We start from the raw sequence: 26771 nt of genomic DNA, 5'->3' as shown, positions 1-26771 counted from the left end.
TCAGCTCTACATCCCCACAGCCGCTGAGAATTCCTTGGGGAATTTCCTCTCTTGCCTATGGGGACACCTTCTACTATCCCAAGGCCCAGTGTCCAACCTGGCCTTGGGCACTGCCAGGGATCCAGGGACAGCCCCAGCAAATCTGGGAATTCCAGCCCAGACCCTCCCCACCCTCCCAGCCAGCAATTGCTGCCAAAAATCCCAGCCCAATGTCCCCTTTCCCAGTGGGAAGCCATTCCCTGTGTCCTGTTCCTCCAGGCCTTGTCCCCAGTCCCTCTCCAGCTCTCCTGGAGCCCCTTCAGGGACTCTGAGCATTCCCTGGATTTTTCCCTTCTCCAGGTTGGACATTCCCAGCTCTCCCAGAGCTGAGCTGCTCCAGCCCTTGGAGGGTTCAGCATTCCCAGCACAACCAGGATCCCTTTTGGTGACAAGGGAGGACAAACACCATCACTGCCAGCATTCCCCTTTTTCCTTCTCTCTCAGTTTATCCGCTCAGCATGGAGCCCACCATCCAGGATATCCCATGGCTGGGTTGGGATCAGTTTTCCCAGCCCTGTCCCCCTACTTCCCAGCAAAATTCCAACCCCATCCCTGGCAGGGTGAGGGCAGAGCCACCCTCGATTCCATCCAAGACACAACAAAAAACATTCCTGAATTATCAGCACCAAATACCAAAATGTTCCCGCAGGGAAGAAAAACACCAACCCAGCCCCACCAGCAGCACCCTAAACACAGAGGAGGCCTTGGAGCGCCCCCAAATCCCCACCCTGGCCCCCCAAGAAACACGGAATTAGGGAAAAGCTGCTGCTGCCGCCACTTCCCAAAATCGGGGCAGAGATATTAAAGAGGGAAGTGCTGCGGTTTGGGGCTCCTCACCCTCCTCCCCTCCCTCCCTGCTGATAAAGGGACGTCCCTGAGCGCAGGGACAGGCGACTTCCCGATGTCACCGCTGCCGAGGTGGCACCGCCGCAGCCGCCGCCAGGTAACGCCCGTGGTTCTCCAGGGAAGGGAAATCCCGGGAATTCCGAGTGGGGTCTGGGATGAGGGGTGGGAGTGGCTGGTGAAGGATCCCTTTGGGACGAGCCTCGTGCATCTCCAGGAGCCAGGGAAGCACCTGGAATTCTGGGAATCACATCCAGGCTTGGAGAAGGGTCACATCCATCCCTTATCCCCAGGAATGGTGTCCCGCCACCCCCGTGGTCCCTGTTTCTCTGCTTTTTTGGGATGCGAAGGGTCCCACACCAGGAATGTCCCCTCTCCATGCTCATTCCCATGCCAAAAAGTGACTTTTAAACTGCAGGGATGAGTGGGATGTTGGGAAAAAATTCCTCCCTCTGAAGGTGGGAAGGTCCTGGAATGGAATTCCCAGATTTGCTGTGGCTGCCCCTGGATCCCTGGAAGTGTCCAAGGCCAGGTTGGACAAGGTCTGGAGCCACCTGGGATAGCAGGAGGTGTTCCTGCTCATTCCCTTGGGATTGAGACGAAATTTCATCCTCTCTCATCCCAACTGATTCCCTAAATCCCATTTAGGGACACCAGGGACACCTTTCCCTTCCCCAGGTTGCTCCAAACCCCATCCAACCCCACACCAAAAAGAGTTTTCTTAGAAATCTTCACAACCCCTGGAATTCCAGGAGTGGCAGGGCCCCACTGTCCCTGCTGGGTCCATCCTGAGGGATTCCTGAGGAACCCCCAGGAATCGAAACTGGGACAAACCCGGGAGAAGAAACGAAACTTAGCCCCAGCACAAGTCGAGGGGCTGGATCCCGGCTCTTCCTTCCTCTTCCGGCACCAATCCCGTGACAATTTCTGGCTTCACATCATCCTCCCCTTCTCCTTCCGAGCATCCAGGGGCCACCCCGGCTGGGGGAAAAAAAAAAATCTCAAGCCAAGCTCTGAGGAGTGGGAAATGCAGCCCGAAATCCAAAGGAGCGGGGAGGAGGAAATTGGATACAGATGTGGGGAAAAGGAGGTACCGGCCAAGGAGGGGATGGTAGAGAGGGAAAGGCGGAGAGGGGGGCTGGGAGAGGCCCCGGAGTGCTCAGGGAAGGATGGGAACTGGGCAGGGATCTGATCTGTGATTTCCCTGGCTTTGGGAAGCAGTTCAGGGGGAAATTATTCTCGTTTGTCACGGAACGATGAGGGGAGGAATGGAAAGGGATGTCAGGAGTTTGTCTGGAGCTGCAAAAAGTCGTAAAATGTTTTAAATAGTTCTCTGTTTATTGGGGGGGGATTGTCTTCTTTTCCTTTTCTTGGTTTCCATTTCTCCTTTTTCTCCTTTTTCTCTTTTTCTTTTTCTCTCTTTTTCTTTTTCTATTTCTTTTTCTTCCCTTTTTGCTTTTTTTTCCCTTTTTCTTTTTCCTTCTCCTTCTCCATTTTTCCTTTTTTTTTAAATTCCTTTTTCTTTATATTTCTTTTTCTTTTCCTTTCTTCCTTTCTTTTTTCCTCTTGCATTTTTCTTCTTTCCCCTTTACCTTTTCCCTTTTCCCTTTTCCCTTTTCCCTTTTCCCTTTTCCCTTTCTCCTTTCCCCTTTCTCCTTTCCCCTTTCCCCTTTCCCCTTTCCCCTTTCCCCTTTCCCCTTTCCCCTTTCCCCTTTCCCCTTCCCTTTTGTTTTCCATGCTGCTTCCAGCGGTATTTACTCCACAGGGATCCACCCACACCCATTCCAAGGTCCTCAGCCACCTCCTCTTGTCCCCAGAGTCTCCTGTGCCGCCGTGACGCCGTGTCCTCCGTGTCCCCCGGCAGTGCCACCATGCATCTGCCCCGCTGTCTCATGCTCCTGGCCAGCCTCGTCCCACCAGGTATGGGGACAATGACACCCTTGAGATTGTGCCCTGCGGGACTGGAGGCCAGGATTGTCTCCACGTGGGTGGGAGTAGGAGTCCGGCAGGAATCTGGGGGTTCCCAAGGCTGCTTCTGGCACAGGGGAGGATCCTGGGGGGATTTGCTGTGATCCCACTCCTGACAGGCCAGGGACAGGGTGACAAGGGGACAGCCAGGCCATGGGAACAAGGACAAGGAGCCAGGGTGAGGAAAGGGGGTGAGGAAATAAATTCAGGCAGCCAGGAAGTGGCTTTCCCCTTTTTCCTCATTATTTAGGCCCAAAAGATCCAGCTTTTCCCAGTTATCTCCCCCTTTTCCACTCCAAAACCTCCTCTTGGGGGAGTTCACCCCAAATCCCTCCTCCCACCTTCCACGTCAAGCACAGGTGACGTGTCCCCAATGTGTCCCCAAAAGGGGACACTTCCAGCTCCCTGATCCCGATTTTCCCTGGCACAGCCCTGGGCTCCTGGGGGGTCTCCTACCCCGAGTCCCTCAAGGCCAGCGGCGGGTCCTGCCTGGTTGTCCCCTGCACCTTCAGCTACCCCGCGGAGGTGACAACCGCCGATGGCATTGTGGCCATCTGGTACAAGGACTACGACGGCCAGCGGGCAGTGGTGTTCCACTCCGCCACCCCCCAGGACGTGGATCCCCGTTTTGGGGGTCGTGCCCAGCTCTTGGGGGACCCCAGGGCCCGGAATTGCACCATGCTGCTGCAGGGGGTGACACCAGGGGACAGCGGGCCCTACAGGTTCCGCTTCGAGATCGTCAACGGCGACCGCTGGTCAGCATCTCGGGACATCATCGTGAGCGTTTCAGGTGGGTAAAAAATGCCAAAATTCCATAAAAAATTCCCGAAAAAGATCCCATTCCTCCCCGCTCCACGTGGTCATCCTGCTCTCTGCTCTCCATCCCAGAGGATCTGGATCCTCCCAGTGTCACCAGCAATGGGGAGCAGACCGAGGGACAAAAGGCCACTTTGGAGTGCTCCACGCCTTACGTTTGTCCCACGGGTGACGTCGTCCTGCGCTGGGAGGGTTACGACCCCCGGGTGTCCGAGGTGTCCGGCCACGTCCAGCTGGACACCACCGGGGTTGGCTGGCAGGTGAACCTGACCGGCTCCTTCTCCTGGAAGGACCATTCCAAGAAGCTGCTCTGCCAGGTGTCCCAGGGAGCCAAGAGGGCCAGCACAGAGGTGGTGCTGCGGGTCAGGCGTACGTGGGGTGGGGGCATGGGGACACCTCTGCCACTGCCACCTCGGCCAGGTCCCCTTCCTGCCACCCCCTCCTTCCCTGCAGCGTTTTCTCCCTCCCTTTCCTGCTCCCCGGCCACATTTGTCCCTTAGGTGCCACCTGCTGTCACCCACCTCCCCTTTTCCCTGGTGCCAACCACATCCCTCTGTCCCCTTTCTCCTGGTGACAGCGCCCTGTACCCATCACGTCCCTCTGTCCCCACCATATCCCTCTGTCCCCTATTCCCGGTGACAACGCCCTGTACCCACCATGTCCCTCTGTCCCCACCGCGTCCCTCTGTCCTCTTTTCCCTGGTGACAGCGCCCTGTGCCCACCACGTTCCTCTGTCCCCACCGCGTCCCTCTGTCCCCCCACAGACAGCCCCAAGGACACCCAGGTGTTGCTGAGCCCTTCCTCAGGGAACATCGGCGTGGGTGACACGGTGACACTGAGCTGCCAGGTTGGCAGCAGCCACCCCCCAGTCTCGGGGTACCACTGGTACAAGGACGGGGTGGCCGTGGGCACCCAGAGGGTGCTGGCCCTGCAGGGAGTGCGCCGTGAGGACCACGGGAGGTACCACTGCGAGGCCCAGAATGTCCTGGGGACAGGGGTGTCACCTCCTGTCACCCTCCGCGTGTTCTGTGAGTGCCACCGGAGATCTGGAGGGGTGGGATGTGGCTGAGTGTCCCGAGTTGGGGTGGCATGGACTGGGATTGAGATCTGGGAATTGGGGTGGCCATGCAAAAGGAGGGTGGTGGCCCCATTGTGCCACACCCGTGTCCCTTGTCTTCCCAGAAAATGGGGAGGGATTTCCAGCCAGGGAGAGAGCAGAGCTGGGAAAGGGGTTGGGAGCTTGGGGAGATCCAGAGCCATGGTGGGAAGGGGCAACTCCTGCTATCCCAGGTAGATCCAAATGCATCCAACCTGGCCTTGGACATTCCCAGGGATCCAGGGACAGCCCCAGCAAATCTGGGAATTCCAGCCCAGCCCCTCCCCACCCTCCCAGCCAGCAACTGCTGCCCAACATCCCAGCCCAATGTCCCCTTTCCCAATGTCCTTTCCCTGTGTCCTGTCCCTCCAGGCCTTGTCCCCAATCCCTCTCCAGCTCTCCTGGAGACCCTTCAGGGACTCTGAGGATTCCCTGGAATTTTCCCTTCTCCAGGGGAACATTCCCAGCTCTCCCAGAGCAAAAGAGCTCCAGAATCCTGGAATGGTTTGATTTGGAAAAGACCTTAAATCCAAACAATTCCACCCCATCCATGGACAGGGATAATTCCCACTGTCCCAGGTGATCCAGCCTGGTCTTGGGCACTTCCAGGAATCCAGGGGCAGCTCCAGCAAATCGGGGAATTCCAGCCCAGCCCCTCCCCACCCCCACAGGGATAAAGACCAGATACCCACCAAATCCCGCAGCACAGACCAATTCCAGCCTTCCATGCCTGAGCATCCTCCCTCAGACCCCCCCTAACTCCCCCATGCCTACCCCAAAATGTGACAGACCCTTCCCTACCCAGCATGAGTTTGGCCCCCGGGGCTTTGCTCTAAAGCCAGGTGTCCCCAAGCTGGTGGCAGGGGACAAACCCAAATGTCCGCCAGCTCTGTTGTCACCCCTGAGGGGCTCCCATCTTCCCCCAGGCTCTGGAATGGAGGATTTGGGGCGGCAGGGTTCTGTTTTCCTGTCCCCAGGGCCACCCTGACCGTGTCCCCTCTCCCTCAGCTGCGGAGATCTCAGCCAGCCCCGCAGCGGAGGTGCTCGAGGGGACGGCCACCACCTTGTCCTGCGATGTCCCCGGGCGGGAGGGACACCCCGAGGAGCTCACCTACACCTGGTACAAGAACGGGGCATGGCTCCAGGAGGGCGCGGCCCACACCCTCATCTTCCCCGCGGTGACCTCCGGGGACGCCGGCTACTACTCCTGCCAAGTGACCAACAGCCAGGGCAGTGACACTGCCCAGGCCATCAGCCTCAGCGTGACGTGTGAGTGCCACCACCTCCTGCCACGTGGGGCCGTGCAAACCCCTCAAAAATCCAGGAAATCCCCCCAAAAAATTAATGGCAAAGCCTCTCCCTGAGCACCCCAAGGGCAGATGGGGGAATAGTCAGCCCTATGGTTGAGTTTTATGGGAATACAATAAATTTTGGCCATGAGCCGGGTGTGAAGGTGACACTTAGTGACATTTGGGACATGTCCATCACAGCATCTCCCTCCGTTCTGTAAGATCTGAGGAGGTTTCTCATGGAGAATCCAGCGGGATAAGAACAGCTCAAGGAGGTTTTGAGGGGGAAAAATAACCCAGCCACCGGTCAGTTGTGACAATTTTGGGCTAAATCTGACCTGGTGACACATGGCACAAGCAGATTGTGACATCCAGGTTGGGTGGGGGGACATTTCCCATCCCTGGAAGTCCCCAAGGCCAGGTTGGATGGAGCCACCTGGGAGAGCAGAAGGTGTCCCTGTCCATGGGATCATGTGCAATTTAATGTCCCCTCCCCCCCAAACCACTCCGGGATTTTTCCCAAGGATATCCCAACCTCAGCCTCCTCTCCCATCCCACAGATCCACCTCGAATTCCCACCCTCACGCTCTTCCAGGACACCCAAGGTGGCCGGCTGGTCATTGTCCTCTGCTCTGTGGACAGCCACCCTCCGGCCACCTTGACTATCGACCACGATGGCACCGTGGTGGCCACCAGTGGAGCCGAGGTGGCCCTGAGCAGGCGGCTCCATGTCACCTCCTCCCGAAATTCCCTGCGGCTCAAAATTGAGGAAACGGGACCCTGGGATAACGGGAATTATGGCTGCACCGCCAGCAACGCCCACGGCAACTCCAGTGCCACCAAGCTCCTTGTCACCCATGGTGAGTCCTGGGGTGATGTGACACTCCTGGGTTCGGGGTGGGGATGAACCCCCAAATCTGGGGACGCGCACAGCCCACAGGGCTGGAGGGACCCCTGTGGTGGCACTGGGGACATTGGTGTCCTGGGGGCTCTCTGGTGTCCCCTCCTCAGCTGCTTTTGGAGGGTTTTGTTTCCCAAAAATGCCAAAAATTAATAAATCCATCCAAACTTTTTCTGCCCCATCCTTCCCCACCAGTCACTGACCCCCAGGTTTGGATAATTTGGGGTGACAGAGGCAGCAGAAGGAGAGAAGAGTCCCCCAGATCCATGTCCAAGAGGAACGTCCTTTAGGTTCCCCAAAAAAAAACCCAAAAGGGAGAAAAATCTCCAATTCCAGAGAAACCAAACCTGGATTTGGGTGTCCCAGTGGGGAACTGGAAGTCAGGCAAGGCCCAACCAGTGGGAAGAGGAGACTGGGAAAAAATCACCTGGATAAAGCTGGCACTTGGAAAAATGTGGGAAAAGGTCAGGAGAGGGTCAGGAAAGGCCCTGTTTGAAGCGTCCGCAGGGAATGTCACCCCACAAAGACCCCACGGGCTCTGGTGAGGAAGGGGACTCAGCTGGATGGATCCATGGGAAGCATTTCCCTCTTTCTCTGATATCCCACCCCTCCTGCAGCCACAGAGCTCCGGATCCAGCCCTCGGCGGAGGTGACGGAGGGGACTGCGGTCACCCTGACCTGCCTGGGGACAGAGGGTGGGGCAGAGAAGCCGCTCTACACCTGGTACAGGAATGGCCGGAGGCTCCGGGAGAGCTCCTTCGCCACCCTGGAATTCCAGTCCGTCCGCGGGGAAGACGCCGGCGCCTTCCAATGCTGGGTCCGGAGAGGGAACAGCAGTGACATGTCAGAGGTTGTTCCGCTCCGAGTGTTCTGTGAGTGTCCCTGAGGGAATTCCAAAGGGTCCTGGGGCTCAGATGGGGGTGGTCCCACCCTGAGGTTTCCCCCCGTCCCCACCAGGCACGGAGATCTTGGGTGGGGAATGTGAGGAGGGTGAAAAATTCCCTTTGGTGGATAAATCTGGGAGTTTGGGAGAGGAGGAATTTGGGGGATTCCCACCTTCCCAAGGGTTTTAAAACAATAAATGGTGATAGAAGCATGAATGGTTTGAGCTTTTGGGATCAAGGGGTCATTGTGACCCCTCTGCCATGGTAAGGGACACCTCCCACTAAACCAGGTCCAACCTGGATGTCCAAGAGTTTCTCAGGCAGCACTGCAAGCATCAACCCCTTGGATCCTGATGGATTTCCCAATGGATCCAGAGGTGTTTTGTCCCTGCTTTGGGTTCAGAGGGACCTCAAAGCCCTTCTTATTCCACCTCCTCTCCCCTTGACAGAGACATCTCCCACTTATTCCCAGATTATCCTAAACCCCATCCAACCTGGATTATCAGGCAGCACTGAAAGCATCAACCCCCTAGATCCTGAGGGTTTCTTGATGGATCCAGCCATGTTTTATCCTTGATTTGGTTCAGAGGGACCACAAAGCCCTTCTTATTCCAACCCCTCTCCCCTTGGCAGTGACACCTCCCACATATTCCCACTTTATCCCAAACCACATCCAACCCAGATGACCAGGCAGTGCTGGAAGCACCAATCCCTTGGATTCTGGGAATTCTCCTAACCTCACAGATGCTATTTTCCCCCACAGACCCCCCAAGGGAGCCGGTGCTGAGCTCGTTCCAGGGCGGGCGCCTGGGCGTCATCCAGTGCTCCGTAGAGAGCGAGCCCGAATCCAACCTCACCCTCTGGAGAGGGGACAAGGTTGTCATCTGCACCCAGGGCTGTCCCCAAGCTGCCAGCCCCAGGGTCCTCGTCACCAGGTACTACAACAGCCTGAGGGTGGAAATCCGGGATGTGGTTGTGGAGGACGAGGGGATTTACGTGTGCCAGGCTGAGAATTCCCAAGGAAGAGCCAGCGCTGTTGTGGATTTCAAGGCTGACAGTGAGTGGGGACAGGGGACATGGGACAAGGGGACAGGGGACAAGGGGGCAGGATGGTGGCATCAAGGAATGTTCTGGGAAAGAGCAGCATGGGAGGGGAATGCTGGGGAAGGGGGCGAGCTCAGGAGGTGGTGGCAGGAGGGGCAGAATTGTCACATGGAAATGGCACATGGAAATGACACATGGGTATGACATGTGGAAATGGCACATGGAAGTGACCCGTGGAAATGACATGTGGGTTTGACACGTGGAAATGGCATGTGGAGATGGCACATGAAAGCGGCACATGAAAGTGACACATGGAAATGGCACATGGAAATGGCACATGGAAATGGCACATGCTCATGAATCCAGACGTGGTGGCTCCCCCATGATATTCTAGCCCCTGGTAGGGCTTCCCTGGCAGTGTGTGACAGGAACATGGCAAAGGGACGTCCCTGGGCTGGTGGCACTGCCAGACTCAGAGCCGTCCCCACCGTGGCAGTCTGGGATCAGCTGGGATTTGCCCTCTGGGGTAGCCAAGCTGCCCTTTGGTGGCCTTGGGGTGTTGTCACCCCACTGTTGACACCAGACCCTGTTTCCTCCTGCCCACAGCTGCCAATGTCACCGTGTCCCCATCCCCTCGTGTGCTGGAGGGTGACAATGCCACCCTCACCTGTCACCTGAGCAGCGGCTCCACAGCTGTCCCCAATGTCACCTGGTACCACAACGGGCAGCGGGTCACCATGGGCTCGGCCACCTCGCTGGAGCTGCGGCCGGTGCTCAGCAGGGACGCCGGGCTCTACCGGTGCCAGGCCGGCACTGCAGGTGGCAGCCGGAGCTCTCCCGACATCCTCCTGGACGTGCTGTGTGCGTACCTTTCCCTTCCTCTCTCCCTTTCCCTTTCCCTTTCCCTTTCCCTTTCCCTTTCCCTTTCCCCTTTGCCTTTCCTTATCCATATCGATCTCACTTCTCTTCCCCTTCTCCCTTTTTCCCCTTTTCCCTTTCCCACTTTTCCCTTTCCCCCTTTTCCCTTTCTCTTTTCCTTTCACTTACCCCTTCCCTTCTGTTTCCCTTTTCACTACCCATTCTCTTCCCCTTTCCCCATTTTCCTTTCAGTTTCCCTTTTTCCTTTCACTTTGCCATTCCCTTTCCTTTTGCCATCCCTTTCTGTTTTTCTTTTCCCCTTTTTCCTTTCCTCTTCTCCTGTTCTTCCCCTTCCCTTTTTACTTTCCCTTTCACTTTCACTTTCCCATTCCCTTTCCCATCCCTTTCTGTTTTCCTCTTTCTTCTCCTTCTCCTTTCTCCTCCTTTCCTCCCTTTCATTTTCCCCTTTCCCCTTCCCCTTCCCCTTTTCGTTTTCTGTCCATCTTGCTTTCGCTTTCACTTTCACTTTCACTTTCACTTCCCTTTCCCTTTTTCCTTTTTCCCTTCTCCCTCTACCTTTCCCCTCTTTCCTTTCCCTTATCCCATTTGCCTTTTCACTCTCCCTTTTCCCCTTCTCCCCTTCTCCCCTTTTCCTCTTTCCCATTTCCCATTTTCCCTTTTCCCTTTCCCTCTCCTCTCCCCTCCTCTCCCCTCCCCTCTCAGCACACCAGAGCTGTGACCCCTCCCCAGGACCCCTCTCCCAGTGCCATTCCTGGCCTCTCACCCCATTTCCCCCTCACAGACCCCCCTCGGGACCCTCTCCTGGAGGTTTTCCTGGAGGCCCAGCGCGGCTCCCTGGCCATCTTCCAGTGCTCTGTGGCCAGCAATCCCCCGGCCCAGCTGGCCCTGCTGCGGGACCGGCAGCTGGTGGCCACCAGTGCTGGCGGGACCAGCCCTCGGGTCACAGTCACCGCTGTCCCCAACTCACTGCGGGTGGAGATGCGGGAGGTGACGCCGACTGACGATGGCAGCTACCAGTGCACGGCCACCAACGCGCACGGCTCGGCGGAGCGGCGGCTCTACCTGCGCGTGCAAGGTGGGGAGTCCGGGATCCGGGGATTGGGGGGGTTGTTGCAAGGGAATGAGTACATATGTGTGATCCCAGTGCCACCAGATCCCTTCCAGTGCCACCAGAGCCTTCTCAATACCACCAGATGCCACCCAGTGCCACTGGGTCCCGCCCAGGGATCGAAGTGGTCCATCCCATGGAAATGACCATGTGTGTGTGCTCCCAGTGCCACCAAATCCCTCCCAGTACCCCCAGATTCCTCCCAGGGATCAGAGCAGCCCATCCCACGGGAATGACCACGTCTGTGCTCCCAGTGCAGCCAGATCCCACCCAGCGGCTGGAGTGGCCTATCCTGTGGGAATGACCATCTGTCTGCAATCCCAGTGTCATAGATCCCTCCCAGTGCCACCAGAGCCCACCCAGGGCCACCAGGTTCCCCCCGCAGTGCCACCCCCTGCCTGTTTTCCAACACCTCAGCCCTGGGCACCTCCAGGAGGAGCTGGGGACACTCTAAGGGGACAGGGAGCACCAGTATGACATCGGAGCTGTCCCAAATCCTCAGAGTGGGAATGTCACACCTCACAGGTTATGGGAGTGACAAGGGGACACCGGCAGTGCCCAGCTCTGCCCTGTCCCCTCTGAGCTGTCACTGTCCCTGCTCCAGCCACCCGAGTCCTGATCTCACCATCCTCGGAGGTGCTGGAAGGTGACAACGTGTTCCTGACGTGCCAGGTGGCCGGAGAGCCACTAGGTGACACCGTCTACTCCTGGTACAAGGACAGCAAGTGGCTCCAGGAGGGTCCTGACAGTGTCCTCGTGCTGTCCCGTGTCAGCAGCGCTGCCACCGGGCTCTACCACTGCCGGGCCCGAGGCTCCGCAGGGACCAGCGCGTCCCCGGCTGTCACCCTGAGTGTCTGCTGTGAGTGGGACCCCCCAGGGACTGAGGAGAGGGAATGGGATGGTATGGGTGGGATCCATGGGATGGGGACGGGAATGGGGATGGGTTGGGGTTGGGATTGGATGGTCTGGGGTTGGAATGAGGATATATTGGGATTGCATGTGGATGGGTTGGGGTTGGGGTTGGGGTTGGGGTTGGGGTTGGGATTGGGATTGGGATTGGGTTGGGACTGGGTTGGGACTGGGATTGGATGGATTTAGGTTGGGGTTGGAATGGATTGAGATGGGATGGGCTTGGGTTGGGGTTCGGATTCGGATTGGATGGGTTGGGGTTGGGGTTGGGGTAGGGGTTGGGCATGGCATGGAATGGATGAAACAGAATTGGAATGGGAAGGAATTGTGACAATTTGGGATGAGATGGGATTGGGATGAAATGAATTGGATGGAACTGGAATGAGACAGGATGAGAGAAAATGAGGTGGAGAGGGAATGGGATGGGATGGGATGGGATGGGATGGGATGGGATGGGATGGGATGGGATGGTGTCGATGGGATGGGATGGTGTCAATGGGATGGGATGATGTCAATGGGACAGTGCTGGTGGGATAGTCCCACTGGAATAATTCCATTGGAATGGTACAAGTGGGATGGTGCCTCTGGGATGGTGCCGATGGAAGGGACTGATACCACTGGAATGATGCCATTGGGATGGTGCCAAGAGGATGGTGCCACTGCAATGGTGCTGAGAAGGGATGGTGCCAGTGGGGTGGTGTCAATGGGACGGCACGGATGGGATGGCACTGAGCTGGACGCTGGCACCTCGCTGTGTCCCAGGGGTCTCTGGGTACATCCTCAGGTCTCTCCCCCCACCCTGAGCAGACCCCCCAAGGGTGCCGGTGCTCACCACCTTCCTGGAGCCTCCATTGGGACAATGCGGGATCCTGGAGTGCTCCGTGGACAGCTTCCCACCAGCACAGCTGGCCCTCTTCAAGGACGGCACCCTGGTGGCCTCCACGGCACTGTCACCACCCGTCACCCACCCACGGCTCAGTGTCACCTCGGCCACCAACACGCTGCGTGTCCGTGTCCACCCCGTGCAGCTGCAGGACCAGGGCGAGTACCGGTGCGTGGCCACCAACCCCCACGGCAACACCAGCACCACCGGGAACTTCTCCGGAGGAGGTGAGTCACTGGGAATGGGGATGGGATGGAATCTATGGGATCTATGGGATTGATGGGATGGGGTGGGATCCATGGGATGGGATGGGATTTTTTGGGATGGGATGAGAATTGGGTAAGATCGGGATCTACATGATCTATGGGATCTATGGGATCTATGGGATGGGATGGGAATGGGGATGGGATGGAAATGGGAATGGGAGTGGGAATGGGAATAGGATGGGATGGGAATGGATGGGATGGGAATAGGGATGGGATCTATGGGATCTATGGGACCTATGGGATCTATGGGATGGGATGGGAATAGGAATAGGGTGGGAAGGGTATGGAGAGCTGCAGGCAGCAGACAGAGTGATGGGATTTGGGTTATGGTGACAAGGTGAAGGAATGGGGGAGGATGGGAATGGGGGAAGGAGCACGGAGACCAGCTGGAATGGGATGGACAGAATGAAAATGGGCGGGAAATTGGGGAAAATCCGTGTTTATGGGGGTGGAGGTATTCCCAGAAAGCTGCAGGTGTCCCGGGCATGTGGCAAAGGGACATGGCTCCTCTTGGATGTGATTCCAAGGGCTGTGTCATGTACCGCCCTGCTGCCATCACCCCAGGAGCCATGGAACCATGGAACCATGGGATCATGGGATCATGGGATCATGGAACCATGGAATGGTTTGGGTTAGGAGAGACCTTAAATCCTGTCAATCCCACCCTGCCATGGGCAGGGACACCTCCCACTATCCCAAGATGCTCCAATTCCAGTCCAACCTGTCCTTGGACACTTCCAGGGATGGAGCATCCCAAACAAATCCATGGGGACCCCATGGGAATGGTGTCACCTGTGGGTTGTGGTGGCCATTCCCTCTTTTTATTGTCCTGCCACTCCCTGACTTTCCCACCTTGGAGGAGCCCCATCCTTGGAATGTGGCACTTGGGGACATGTTCAGCAGTGGCCTGGGCAGTGCTGGGGGGACAGTTGGACTCAATGAGCTGCAAGGTCTTTCCCCACACAACCAATTCCATGAATATCCCATATTTTTCCCCCTTCCCATCCCCTGGAAAGTGAGGGATCACCACTTTTCCCTCTCGTGCAGCCACCCGGGTCTGGATCTGGCCATCTCCAGATGTGCAGGAAGGGGACAATGCCACCCTCACCTGTTTGGTGACAGGAGGCGACAAGGACGTGCTGAGCTACACCTGGTACCACAACCAGGTGTGGCTGGGCACCAGCTCTTCCCAAAATCTCACCTTCCCTGGGGTCACCGCCTCCGACGCCGGCTCCTACCAGTGCTCTGTCCAGACCCCAACCCGGAACCACAGTGCCACCCCTGCCACCCTCAATGTCCTCTGTGAGTCCCCAAGGGCATCTTTGTGTCACTTGGTGTCACTCGATGTCACCCCTTGGCTGGTTCCCTTGGCTGAAGACATGGGGTTTAATTGGGGGGGAGTGGATTAATTAGTTCATGGGGCTCAAAAAAACGTAGCCCAGAGGATAATTAAGCCAAGCTTTTGCACCTGGTACCATTTTCAAAACCTTCTTCAGGTTTCCTCGTGCTCCACACCAAACTCATCAGGAAAACCCTTGGCTGTCAGGAATTAAAGCCGGATTTAGGACTTTTTTTTTTTTTTTTTTTTTTTTTTTTATCCCTGATTGGGAAAATCAAAACCAGACTTTACTCTAAAATGAAAGAAAGAAAGAAGAAGGAAAAAAAAAAAGTTGTTGTGAGTCAGAACATGAGATTTTTCCCCCCTTTTTTATGAGAAAAAGATGGTGTTAATTTATAAATCTTCCTGATGAACGTGGGATGGAGGCACTGGAGCATGGGGAATCCCTGGCTTGAAGGGGGTTGGAGCAGCAGGAAAGCTAAGGGAGCTGGGAAAGGGGCTCAGCCTGGAGAAAAGGGGCATCAGGGGAGACCTCGTGAGGCTCTGCACAACTCCCTGACAGGAGGGGGAAAGGGACAGCACAAAGGGACACGGCCCCAAGCTGTGCCAGGGCAGGTTTGGGTTGGATATTGGGAATTTTCCTCCTGGGAACTGCAGTGCTGGAGCTCCATCCTTGGCATGTGGCACTTGAAGACAGTCTCAGCAATGGCCCGGGCAGTTCTGGGGGTGACACTTGGATTCGATAACCTCCGAGGGCTTTTCCCACCCCAAAAAAATCCCACGATTATCCCACGTTTTACCCCACCCTATTTCCGTCCCCACAGATCCCCCCAGGAACCTGCGGCTGCAATCCTTCTTGGAGAGCAGCCAGGGGACGGCTACCATCCTGCTCTGCGCCGTGGACAGCCACCCGCCGGCGCAGCTCACCCTGCTCAGGGAGGGACACCCGGTGGCCTCCAGCCCTCCCAGAGGAGGTGACAACCCCCGGCAGAGCATCCGGGTGTTCCCTTCTCCCAACGCGCTGCGGTTGGAATTCCGGGAAGCCTCCGAAGAGGACGAGGGTGAATACGAGTGCCAGGCACGGAGCGCCCTCGGTGTCAAACACGCGTCCCTCACGCTCCGCGTGCAAGGTGAGGAGGGGGACAACTGGGGACACCCCCAGGGGTGGAGGATTGAGGGATACCTAGTTTTGGAGGTTGGGCACCCCCCCCTGTGAATTTGGGGCTCGCGGCTCCAAAGGGAAAATTCAGCCAAATCCGCTCCCCGCAGCCACCAAGGTGCTGGTGCGACCCTCGGCCGAGGTGGCGGAGGGGACAGAGGTGACCCTGACGTGCCAGGCCCCTCACGCTCAGCCGGGCACCCTCTACACGTGGTTCAAGAACGGGCGGTGGGTGACAGAGGGACCCGAGCCCTCGCTGAGGCTCCCCGGTCGTCGCTCCGACGCGGGGCTCTACGGCTGCCGGGCGGGCCGGGGGTCCCGCGCCGCCCCCGTCACCCTCTCCGTGCTCTGTGAGTCAGGGGTGACATCTCTGGGAGGGGACGGGAGGGGACACGCCACCACCCCCACGGGGGATATCGCTGGCCTGTGTGTGTCGCCACCCCGCGACGACATGCGGCGACAGCGCATCTCCCTCCATGTGGAGGTGACACCTCCGTCCCCCTGCCGCTCGTCGCCCGGCGGGGTGTGGCGGGACACGCGCTGTCCTTGTCGCCGCAGATGCGCCGCGGGAGCCCAGCTTCGTGGCGCTGGTGGAGCCCCAAAGCGGGGGACAGGCGGTGCTGCTCTGCTCGGCCGACGGTGTCCCCGCGCCGGACATCGCCGTCAGCAGGGGACAGGGCCACCCGCCCCTGGCCACCACTCGTGGTCCCTCTGACCCCCGCTTCGAGGTCCGGGCCACCCCAACGTCGCTGCGGGTGGAGATGGCGAGGCTGGAGCCCGGGGACGAGGGGCTCTACCTGTGCTCGGCCACCAACAGCCACGGCTCGGCCACAGCGTCCCTGCGGCTGCAAGTGCCAGGTGAGATGTCCCCAGAAAGTCCCCAAAAAGTGCCCAAGTTGTGGGGTTGAGTGCCCCCACTGAGTCCCCCAATGTCCCTCCTTCAGGGGTGGCACTGACAGTGGAGCCCTCGCAGGATGTCCCCGAGGGCGCCAAGGCCACCATGAGCTGCTCGGCCACGGCCTGGGGTGACAAAGGTGTCAACTACACGTGGTACCGGGATGGGAGGTGGCTTTGGGAAGGACCATCCGGCTCCTTGGTCCTCAGCCCCGTTTCCAGCGCTGACGCCGGCTCCTACCAGTGCCGGGCCAGCGGGACATGGGGCACAGCCACCTCTGTCCCCCTCAGCTTCAGCGTCCTCTGTGAGTGTCCCCAGGGCCACCAGCATGACACAAGCGAGGTGTCCCCTGCCCTTGTCACTCATGTCACCTCCTCAAGGGGAAGAGGTGTTTCTTCTTCCTCTTCCCCTTCCCCTTCCCCTTCCTGCCCTGCTCCTCTCCCTTTGGGGATTTTTGGGCTTTTGTTTAGGCAGATATTTTTAGGCCAAAATGTTCTGAAACTGAGGAATTTCTGGTTGGGTGTGGAATGAAGGGTTGGGGAACACAGAATACCACCAGGGCAGGGTGGACAGGGTGAGGATGATCCAGGATGGAGAAGGGATGAGATAGGAAGCTCTTGGTGACAGGGGAAAGGGATTTTGGGATTGTTTGTTAGGACTGGTCCTTCAGGAGTTGGATTTGGAGCTCCAGACTAAGGGGTTCTGAGGGTGGAGGTTGTGATGATGATCCAGGCTGGAAGAGACATGCATTCAGAAGATTTCAGACAGGGATTTGGGTGGGGTTTTTTTTAGGATTGGTCCTTCAGGAGTTGGATTTGGAGCCAACAAGCTCCAGACTGAGGGGTTCTGGAGCTGGAGGGTGCAGTGACAATCCAGGCTGGAGGGGGGATGAGTTAAGAAGCTTTTGGGAAATGGATTTGGGGTTATTTTTAGGATTGGTCCTTCAGAAGCTGGATTTGGAGCCCACAATCTCCAGACTGAGGGGCTCTGGAGCTGGAGGGTGTGATGATGACCCAGACTAGGAGAGGGATGAGTTAGGAAGCTTTTAGGACAAGGATTTGGGATTATTTTTTAGGATTTGCCCCTCAAAAGTCAGATTTGGAGCCCAGAAACTCCAAGCCAGGAAGATTTTCCAGCTTTGGAGTGGCAAGACAAGGACAGGAGAGGGTTCCAAGCCCCCAGCCCCAGAATGAGCGGGATGGGACAAATCCAGGGACACTAACCTGCTTTTAGCGGCCAGCTGGGGGCTGTCCCACCCCATGTCCCCAGTGTCACCCCTCCCTGTCCCCTCGCAGACCCTCCTCGGGCCGTCTCGGTGAGCACCTTCCTGGAGAACCAGGAGGGGCGCGGGGCCATCGTGCTGTGCACGGCCCAGAGCCACCCGCCCTCCTGGCTGTCCCTGCACCACCGCGGCCACCTGCTGGCCACCAGCCTGTCCCCCGCTGTCACCCCGGGGCTCCGGGCTGTCCCCTCGCACAACGCCCTGCGCCTGGAGCTGGTGGCCTTGGGGGCAGCGGCCGGGGGACGTTACGTGTGCGTGGCCACCAACGCCCTGGGCAACGCCACGGCCAGCGCTGACTTCGATGTCCACAGTGAGTGGAGCCAGAGCCTCCAGGAATTTTAATTCCCTCATGGGAATCCTAAAAAAAAAATTCCTTGGAAGTGGGAAATGGAGTGGGAGGGGGCGAGTTGAGGGAGGAGGTGGTTTGGGGTCAAATGGTAAAATGTGAGGGTGGCGCTTGTGGCTGTGTTGGGGACATCTCCTGTCCCCAGGGGACGCTGTGGGTGGTGGGGCGGCCTTTAGGACAGGGGACAATGGCAGCAATTGTCCCCATCTGTAACCACCCCCTCAATGTGTGTCCTCACCCCAAATGCTGCTAGTCCCCACCCCTGAGTGCCAAGGGGTGTCCTCCCACTTTGACTGTCACCCTAGTGTCCCCTTCACCCCTTTTGGGGCACTCCAAGGTCTGGGGGGTCCTGCTGGCACTGACCAGTGACAGTGACAGTGACGGTGACACTGTCCCCACAGCTCTGAGCCACCTGCAGACCTACCAGGTACTGTCCTGGCTGCTGATAACCACTGTGGTCGTGGCCACCATGGTCCTGCTGGCCGTGAAGGTGTGGCCCAGGTGACGTCCTGGATGGGGTGAGGTGGGGGGACAGGGACATCAGGGCGGCACAGGGACCCTGGGATGGGGGACAAGGACCTTGGTGTAGGGACAGGGACACTGGAGTGGCACAAGGACACCAGGGTGGCACAGGGACACCAGGGTGGCACAGGGACCCTGGGATGGGGACAAGGATGTTGGTGTAGGGACAGGGACACCAGGGTGGAACCAGGGTGGACGAAGACCATGGGGTCAAGGAACAGGGACCCTGGGATGGGGGCACAGGGACACCAGAGTGAAAGGACAGGGACCTCACGGTGACATAGGGACACCAGAGTGGCACAGGGATCTTGGGGTCAGGGGACAGGGACCCTGGGATGAAAGGACAAGGACCTCAAGGTGGCACAGGGACTCTGGGATCAGGGGACAGGGATCTTGGCATCGGGACAAGGAGCTTGGTGTAGGGACAGAGACCCCAGGGTGGGAGGACAGGTGGGACAGTGACCCCAATGACATGAAAAGGAAGCCCAGAGTGGGGAAACAGGGATCCCAGGGTGGCACAGTGACCTCAGGGTCAGGGGACAGTGACCCCGGGTTGGGACAGAGACTCTAGAATGTAGGGACAGGGACACTGGGGTGGGACAGGAACTCTGCGATGGGAGGACAGGGACCCCAGGGTGGCACAGGGACCCTGGCATGGTGACAAGGACTCCGGGGTGGTGGCACAGGGCCAGCCCCAGGGGTTGCAGCTCCCTGTGCTCCCTGCCAGGATCAGGAAGTTCCGGAGGTGGTCCCGCGCCGAGGACACCCTGGAGCTGAGGAGCAAACAGGAACTGCCACAGGTGAGGACAGCACTGGGGACAGCTCTGGGGACGTCAGTGGGGACAGCCCTGAGGTCCCCTGAGCTGTCATGACCCAAAATCTCCATCTCAGCCTCATTCCAGAGAGTCTCCATGGCACTGATGGATGCCAACCCCACCAGAGATACTTGGGATGCTCCTGTGTTCCCATGGAGTGTCTCCAGCCATAGACAGGGTGTCACCAGCCACGGGCACAGTATTGCCAACCAAGGACAGGGTGTCCCCAGCCATAGGCATAGTGTCCCCAGCTATGGACCAGGTGTCCCCAACCATTGGCAGGGTGTCTCCAGCCACTCCCAACCTTTTCCAGATGGACGGACCATCCTGACCCGCTGTCTCTTGGACCCCGGACTAGTTGTGGCTACTGGAATTTCTCAATCCTGGCTGGATCCAGGGCCTCCCCTGGGGACCCCCCGGCCCCATTCCAGCCCCTCGTCCCTTCCCGATGGATTCTGGGCACCACCTCCCACTGACAGCTCCGGCCTGGGAAATCCTGGGAAAACAATAAAATCAAACCTCCCAGTGCTGGGAACCTCCTGTTTGTCACCAGCGTGTCCCTTTTCCCTGCAATAAATCCTGGTGTCACCTTAGAAAGGGGGACACAAGCCACGAGTGTCCCTTGGGTGCCTGGGATGAGGGGACATGAGGCTGGGGACTCCTCTTGCCGGTGGCAGCTGGCAGTGTCGCCTCTGGCCGTGTCCCCGCCGCCGTTAGAGGTCACTGTGCGGCCACCTGGCCACCGGACACGGCCGCGGGGATGGGGCTTTGGGATACGGAGCTGGAGCTTCCCGGGAATGGGGTTGGTTCTGGGGGCTCCCGTGGGTGTTTAATCCGCTCCTCTCCGCCCATTCTGCTGCCAGAGCAGGATGCCGGGCTGCCCCCATCGCTGTCACTGTTCTTGTTCCTCTCCCTGTCCTCATCCCTGTCTCTCTCTCTGTCCCCATCGCTGTCCCCATCCCTATCATTGTTCTTGTCCCTGTCCGTGTTCCTGTCCCCAGTCCTGCCTCCCTCCCTGTCCTGGTGCTTGTCCCCATTTCCATCACCAGTCTCATCCACATCAACATCCCCACTTCCAGCCCCATCCCTGTCCCCATTCCTGTCCCCATCCCTGTCCCCACTTCTCTCATTGTCCCCATCCCTGTCCCCACCCCTGTCCTCATCCCTGTCCCTATTTCTCTGCTCATCCCTATCCCCATCCCTATCCCCATCCCTATCTCCCTTCCTGCCCTCATCCCTGTCCCCATCCTCATCTCCAGTCCCAACCATGTCCCCACACTGGTCCCCATCTCTGCCCCCATCCCTGTCCCTTCTTCTTTTATTATCCCCATCCCCTTCCCCATTCTTGTCTTCATCCCTGTCCCCCTTCCTACCCTCATCCCTGTCCCCATCCCCATTTCCAGTCCCATCCTTGTCCCCATCCCTGTTCCCATCCTTGTCCCCTCTTCTCTCATTGTCCCCATCCCTGTTTCCACACCTGTCCCCATTCCTGTCCCCATCCTTGTCTCTGTCCCCATCCCTGTCTCCATCTCTGCTCCCATCCCTGTCCCTACCCCTGTCTCTGTCCCCATCCCTGTCCCCTCTCCGTCCCCTGTCCACGGCCAGCACGGCCGGCAGGGCGGTGGCAGTGTCACCAGCAGGGTGGCAGGCTGATGACAGCGCTCCGGCAAAGTGGTGACAGCGCGGAGGCGACAGGGCGGTGTCACCAACCCTCCCCTCCGTCCCTGCGAGCACCGAGAGGGCAGCGGGGTCAAATTCTGTCACCTGCGTCCAGCTGGTGACAAAGGTGACCCGGCCGCTCTCTCCCTGGGGCTGGCGGTCACCTTTCCAAGGACCCTCCGCTCCGGAGCCACTGCCGCCACCAGCGCCACCAGCGCCACCACCCCGCTTCCTGCTCGGCCACCTGCGCCCGCCGAGCCCCGGGCGTGGGTCCTTCCCCTCCTCCTGTCGCCTTCCCGGCCTGGAGCTCGGGAATTCCGGCCTGGATCCCCGGAATTCCAGCCTGTAACTCGGGAATTCCAGCCTAGATCCCCGGAATTCCAGCCTGGATCCCCCTCGGAGCAGGATGGGGATTCCGGCAGGTCCCAGCAGCGCGGCGGGATTGGGATCGCGGGGTTTGAGGGTGATCCCGGAGGTTTTGGGATCTCCATTGAGCCTGGAGCGATGAGGACAGGCTGGGATGGAGCAGAGCTCCGGCGATCCTAAAGCTCTGCCGAGGAGATTGGAAAGGGGGGGAGCAGCCAGGAGCGGGATTGGGGTGCCTGGATGGGTTAACCCGTGCCAGGGTTCTCTTAACCCCTGCCAGGGCTCCAAGAACTGGGTGGTCCGGCTGCTTTAACCCGTGCCAGGGCTGCAGGAAATTCCAGGACAGAGGGGGATCAGAAATTGGGGTGCCTAGATGGGTAAACCGTGCCAGGCTTGCAGGAGCCGGGGTGCCCGTCTCCCTTAACCCGTGCCAGGGCCGCAGGAAATCCCGGGAAGATTGGGAATTGGGGTGCCTGAATGCTTTAACCCGTGCCAGCGCTGCAGGAACGCCCCAGCCGCGGGCACGGAGCCAGCGATTACCTCCGGGCCCTCTCTCTGAGCTCCTTCTCCTCTCTGCCCTCCCTCTCCCTGCGCACGTTAAGCCAAATCCTGCCGTCACATGGTGCCCGAGGCAGGCCCGGGGAATAAGGGCAGGTCAGGAGGTGAACGGGAGGCCGCGGATTTGTCACCGGCCGGGAACGTGCTCGGCGTTTTTCCCCGCGCGGCGAGCGGGCCAGGAGGGATTTGCTGCCCGCCCGTAATCCCGGCCGGGAGCGCCGGGAGCTGGCCGCGAGGCTGTCACCGCGCTGGTGGCAGCCGATGTGGGTGTCCCCACTCTGGTGCCTCCTCTGTCACCACTCTGGTGGCTCCTGGTGTGGATGTCACCGTGCTGGTAGCTCCTGGTGTGGCTCTGTCACCGCACTTGTGGCTTCTAGTGTGGCTGCCACCGTGGTGGTGGCTCCTCTGTCACCGCTCTGGTGGCTCCTGGTATGGCTGTCACCATGCTGGTGGCTCTGTCACCATGCTGGTGGCTCCTGGTGTGGATGTCACCTTGCTGGTGGCTCCTGGTGTGGCTCTGTCATCGCAGTGGTGTCACCATGTTCCCATGCATTGACACCCCTGTGAGCGGTGTCACAGTGTCCATGAGCTTTGTTTTGGCGTTCCCATGCAGGTGTGACACCCCTGTGAGCGGTGTCACGGTGTCCCCATAAGGTGTGACCGCTGTGAGCAGTGTCAAAGTGTCCCCATACAGGTCCCAGGACTCCCCCCGCCACCGCAACCCTCCCAGGATGTCCCCAGCGGTGTCCCCAGCAGTGTCCCCTCTGTGTCTCCTGTCTCCTGCGGGGTTTATCTTCCCCGCTAAATCCATCCCGCTTTTCCCTCGTCATCCCTGACCTGCCGCGGGCTAGGGACAGCACGTCTCTGTGCCACCTCTGGGGACACCGCCAGGGGACACCCCCCGTCCTGCGCCACCCCTCTTCTGGTGGCGGTGACAGCGGTGACAGGCACAGGCCCGGGCACGGCGACCACCTCCCAGTCCCCCGTGTCACACTTGGCTGCCCCTCGTGGTCGCCTCTTGCCCGGGGGGGTGTCCCCAGCGGGGTCGGGGTGTCCCTGTCACCGCTCCAGACCCTCCCATCTCTTCTCTGCTCGGGGTCACCCCACCGAGGGGAGGTGCATCCCATGGGGGTGACAGAGCCCCGTGGGGGTCCCTCCTCGTCCTCCTGGTGCCCCCTTGCACTGTTGGGGTGAGACCAGGGTCCCCAAGAGGGGGGAGCAGGGTGGGACGGACCTCCTCATTCCCCCGTGGGTCCTGCAGAAGGGGGAAACTGAGGCACCGATAAGATTTGGGGGGTGTTTGGGGTTTTGGGGGGACACAACCGAGGCACTCCCCCTCCTCCCTCCCCCACTCCCCAAACTGGGATCCGGAGAGGAATTCCTGGAGCTGGGGTCCCTGAGGGGATCATGGAGATGAGGACGGAGAGGAGATCCCGGGAGTCGGGATCGGGATCGAGAGTGGGGATGCCAAAGGAGAAAGTTCCAGGAGAGTGATCCCGGGAGCGGCGATGGCAGAGGAGAAAATCCCAGGTTTAGGATCCCAGGAGAGGGATTCCAGGAACGGGGATGGCAGAGGAAAAAATCCCAGGAGAGGGATCCCAGGATCGGGATCCCAGGAGCAGGGATGCCAGCAGAGGAGATCCCAAGTTTAGGATTCCAGCAACAAGGATGAAGAGAAGATTCCAGGATCGGGATTCCAGGAGCAGGAAGGGATAGCAGAGCAGGAGGTCCCAGGTTTAGGATCCCAGGCTTAGGATCCCAGGTTTAGGATCCCAGGATCGGGATTCCAGGAACAGGGATGGCAGAGCAGGGGATCCCGGGTTTAGGATCCCAGGATCGGGATCCCAGGAACAGTCGTGACACAGGAGGAGATCCCAGGATCCGGATCCCAGCACCGGAACCCCACGAGCGGTGACACCAGAGGACACGATCCAGGTTTATGATCCCGGGAATGTGGCGGGATCGGGGCTGCCCGGCCCGGCGGCCCCGCGCCCGTTCAGGGCTGGGGACACGGCTGGTGACAGCGCTGGCCGTGTCCCCGCGGTGCCAGCGGGCTCGGTCCCGGGCTCGGTGTCGGGGCAGGGCTGCCCAGGGGGGCTGCGGCACCGGCCCCCCTTGATTTCGTTTAATTCTCTTTAATTTCGTTTCATTCCTTATGTTTTCATCACAGCGGGCGCTGCCAGAGGAACGCGGAGACCCTGTCGGGGTTGGGAACAGCCAGGCCCGGGGCTGGGGTGTCCCCAGGGTGTGGCGGGGGTGTCCCCAACCCGCCCGCACCCGGGGCACCCCGGGCTCCCCCGGAGCGGCCGCTGCGGTAACGAAACCGGCACTGCCCGGGCTCCGTGAGGGCCCGACGGGGCTGGACACACACGGGCGTGTCCTCGAGGGTGGCCCCGGGTGACAAAAGGCACCCTGATGTCCCTAAAAGCCACCCCAAGCCCGCCACTCACGGCACCTGGACGGGATGGCCGGTCACAAACCTGCCCGCGTGGCCGCGTAGTCGTGTGGCCGTGTCACCGCCCTCGTGTCCCTTCACTGTCCCCTCGTGCACCCGCACATTGTCCCCTCACCTTTACCCGTGTCCCTTCACAGTCCCCGTGTTTGTCGCGGGGTCCCCCCGTCCCCTCGTGTCCCCTCACAGTCCCTGGGGTTCTTCCCGGCTCACGGTGTCCCCACGCAGTGTCCCCCTGTGTCCCCACACAGCTCCCGGTGTCCCCGCACCGTCCCCCCGTGTTTTTCACCTCCCTCCCATATCCCTGAACTTCCTCCCGTGTCCCTTCACGGTCCCCTCATGTCCCTTCACGGTCTCCCCGTGTCCCCACAAAATTCCCTCCTGTTCCTACATTGTCCCTCTCTGTCCCCGCGCGGTCCCCCCATGTCCTTTCACGGTCCCCCCGTGTCTTCACAAAATTACCTCGTGTCCCCACACTGTCCCCGGTGTCCTCTCACAGTCCTCGGTGTCCCCTCACAGTCCCCTCGTACTCTGCCTCAGCCTCCCGTGTCCCCGCGCTGTCCCCCCGTGTCCCCCAGTGTCCCCTCGTGTTTTCTCACGGTTACCCTGTGTCGTCCCAGTCCCTCCGTACCCGTGGACGGATCCCCTCGTGGTCCCCTCACAATCCCAGGTGTCTCCTCAGTGTCCCCCCCGTGTTTTCACAGTTCCGCCGGTGTCCCCTCACAGCCCCCAGTGTCCCCCACACGGTTCCCCGTGTTTTCGCAGTCCCGTGTCCCCTCATGGTCCCCTCGGTGTCCCCTCGCGGTCCTCGGTGTCCCCTCACAGTCCCCCGTGTCCCCTCAGCGTCTTCTGTGTTTTCACAGTCCCCTCCTGTCCCTTCACGGCTCCCCCGTGTCCCCTCAAGGTCCCAGGTGTGTCCCCACAGTCCCGTGTCCCCTCACAGTCCCAGGTGTCCCATGATAGCCCCCTCGTGTCGCCTCAGTGTCTCCCCGTGTTTTCACACTCCCTCCGTGTCCCCACGCAGTCCTCCGGTGTCCCCTCACACTCTTCCCGTGTCCCTAGAATCCTGTGTCCCCTCAGTGTCCCCCCGTATTTTCACACTCCCTCCGTGTCTCCGCACACTCTCCTCGGTGTCCCCACACAGTCCCTGATGTCCCCCCAGCGTCCCCTCGTATTTTCACACTCCCCCTTGTCCCCACACTCTCCGCCGGTGTCCCCGCCGGTGTCCCCTCGTATTTTCACACTCGCCCCGTGTCCCCAGGTTGTCCCTGGTGTCCCCAGGCAGTCCCCAGTGTCCCCGCCGGTGTCCCCCCATATTTTCACACTCCTCCCGGTGTCCCCAGGCTGTCCCCGGTGTCCCCTCCGCTGTCCCCGCTCCCGCCGAGGCCCCGCACGGTTCCCGGGGCTCCGCCGCTCTCTCCCGGCCCGGCCTCGGCCCCGCTCTCCCGGGGCTCGCTCGGGGTGTCCCCACCCGTGGCTGTCCCCGTTCCTTGGCGGGGACAATGACAAGGCTCCCCGCGCTCTCCCGGTGCCCTCCGAGCCCCGGGACTCACCGGTTCGGTACCGGGGGAAACCCCGCACCCTCCCCGCATCCAGGCCCCGGGCCGAGCTCACCGAGCCTGGCCTTACCTCCATCTCCGGGACACCGGGGGGTTTCCAGGCGGCGGATCCGGGCTCTAAACCGGGCAAACCGAGGGGTTTGGGGATTCTTTTCCGCTCCCCGGAGCGGATGGAGCGGGGCGGCGGCTTTGGGAGGGCCCCGGGGGCTCGGCGGGGTGGGAGCGCCGGGAACGGGGGAGGATGATGCTCCGGGAGAACGCGGCCGCTCCCACCCCGAGCCGGGTTTCTCCTGGTTTGAGTGTGCTCGGAGCGAGGAAAAGCGGCGATATCGATAATTTAAACCCCCCGATAAATCTTGCTGATAGCGCTAATAGACCTAATAATAGGAATGGCAACACCACTAATAATAGCAGCGCCGGTGGTGACACTAATACCGCTAACATTAACGCTAATTAAAACAACAACAACAGAGCTAAACCCAGCGCAAAAAAAAAAAAAAAAAAAAAAAAAAAAAAAAAAGACAACGACGATGCCATAAAAATTGGGAAAATTTTTTTGGTGTTACTTTCATAATATTGTTGGTTTTGAGGACCTGGGAGCCCGCGGAGGAACGCGGATCGCCTCGCCTTCCTTTCCGGCTCGCACCCACCCGGCATTTCCCCTTTTCCCCCTTCTCCCGCGGAGCAAGTCCCTTCCCGTTTTTATTCACGTTAATCGCGGGGAGAACGAGGAGTGGGGGGGGAATTAAATAGCAATAAAATTTAAAAAGAACAACAAAGAGCAGGAAAGGAGCGGGAGCCATGAGGAGGCGGCGGGGGCTGAGCGGGCACCGGCGGCTTAGCGGGCACCGGGGCCGCTCCTCCGCCGCTCCTTCCAGGGCCTCAGCCGCCGCT

The 26771-nt window shown here is 59.5% G+C and overlaps 1 protein-coding gene across 1 annotated transcript; it reads left to right on the top strand.

Annotated features, from left to right (window-relative positions):
- The first annotated feature begins 940 nt into the window (after positions 1-940).
- On the top strand, positions 941-19654 carry SIGLEC1 (sialic acid binding Ig like lectin 1). Its single transcript, XM_066318444.1, has 22 exons — positions 941-982; positions 2700-2802; positions 3281-3640; positions 3739-4035; positions 4431-4694; positions 5771-6031; positions 6612-6911; positions 7570-7824; positions 8600-8893; positions 9487-9741; positions 10541-10834; positions 11472-11726; positions 12584-12886; positions 13973-14227; positions 15089-15394; positions 15534-15773; positions 15982-16281; positions 16368-16622; positions 17614-17910; positions 18348-18447; positions 19196-19268; positions 19597-19654. The coding sequence occupies exons 1-22, from the start codon at positions 941-943 to the stop codon at positions 19612-19614; spliced, it is 5127 nt and encodes a 1708-aa protein (XP_066174541.1). The 3' UTR covers positions 19615-19654.
- Positions 19655-26771: the final 7117 nt, after the last annotated feature.

The sequence above is a fragment of the Sylvia atricapilla genome, chromosome 4 (genome assembly GCF_009819655.1).
Source record: "Sylvia atricapilla isolate bSylAtr1 chromosome 4, bSylAtr1.pri, whole genome shotgun sequence".
Lineage (NCBI taxonomy): Eukaryota > Metazoa > Chordata > Aves > Passeriformes > Sylviidae > Sylvia > Sylvia atricapilla.
The sequence above is the reverse complement of the archived record's forward strand: the minus strand, read 5'-3'. Positions and strand labels throughout refer to the sequence as shown.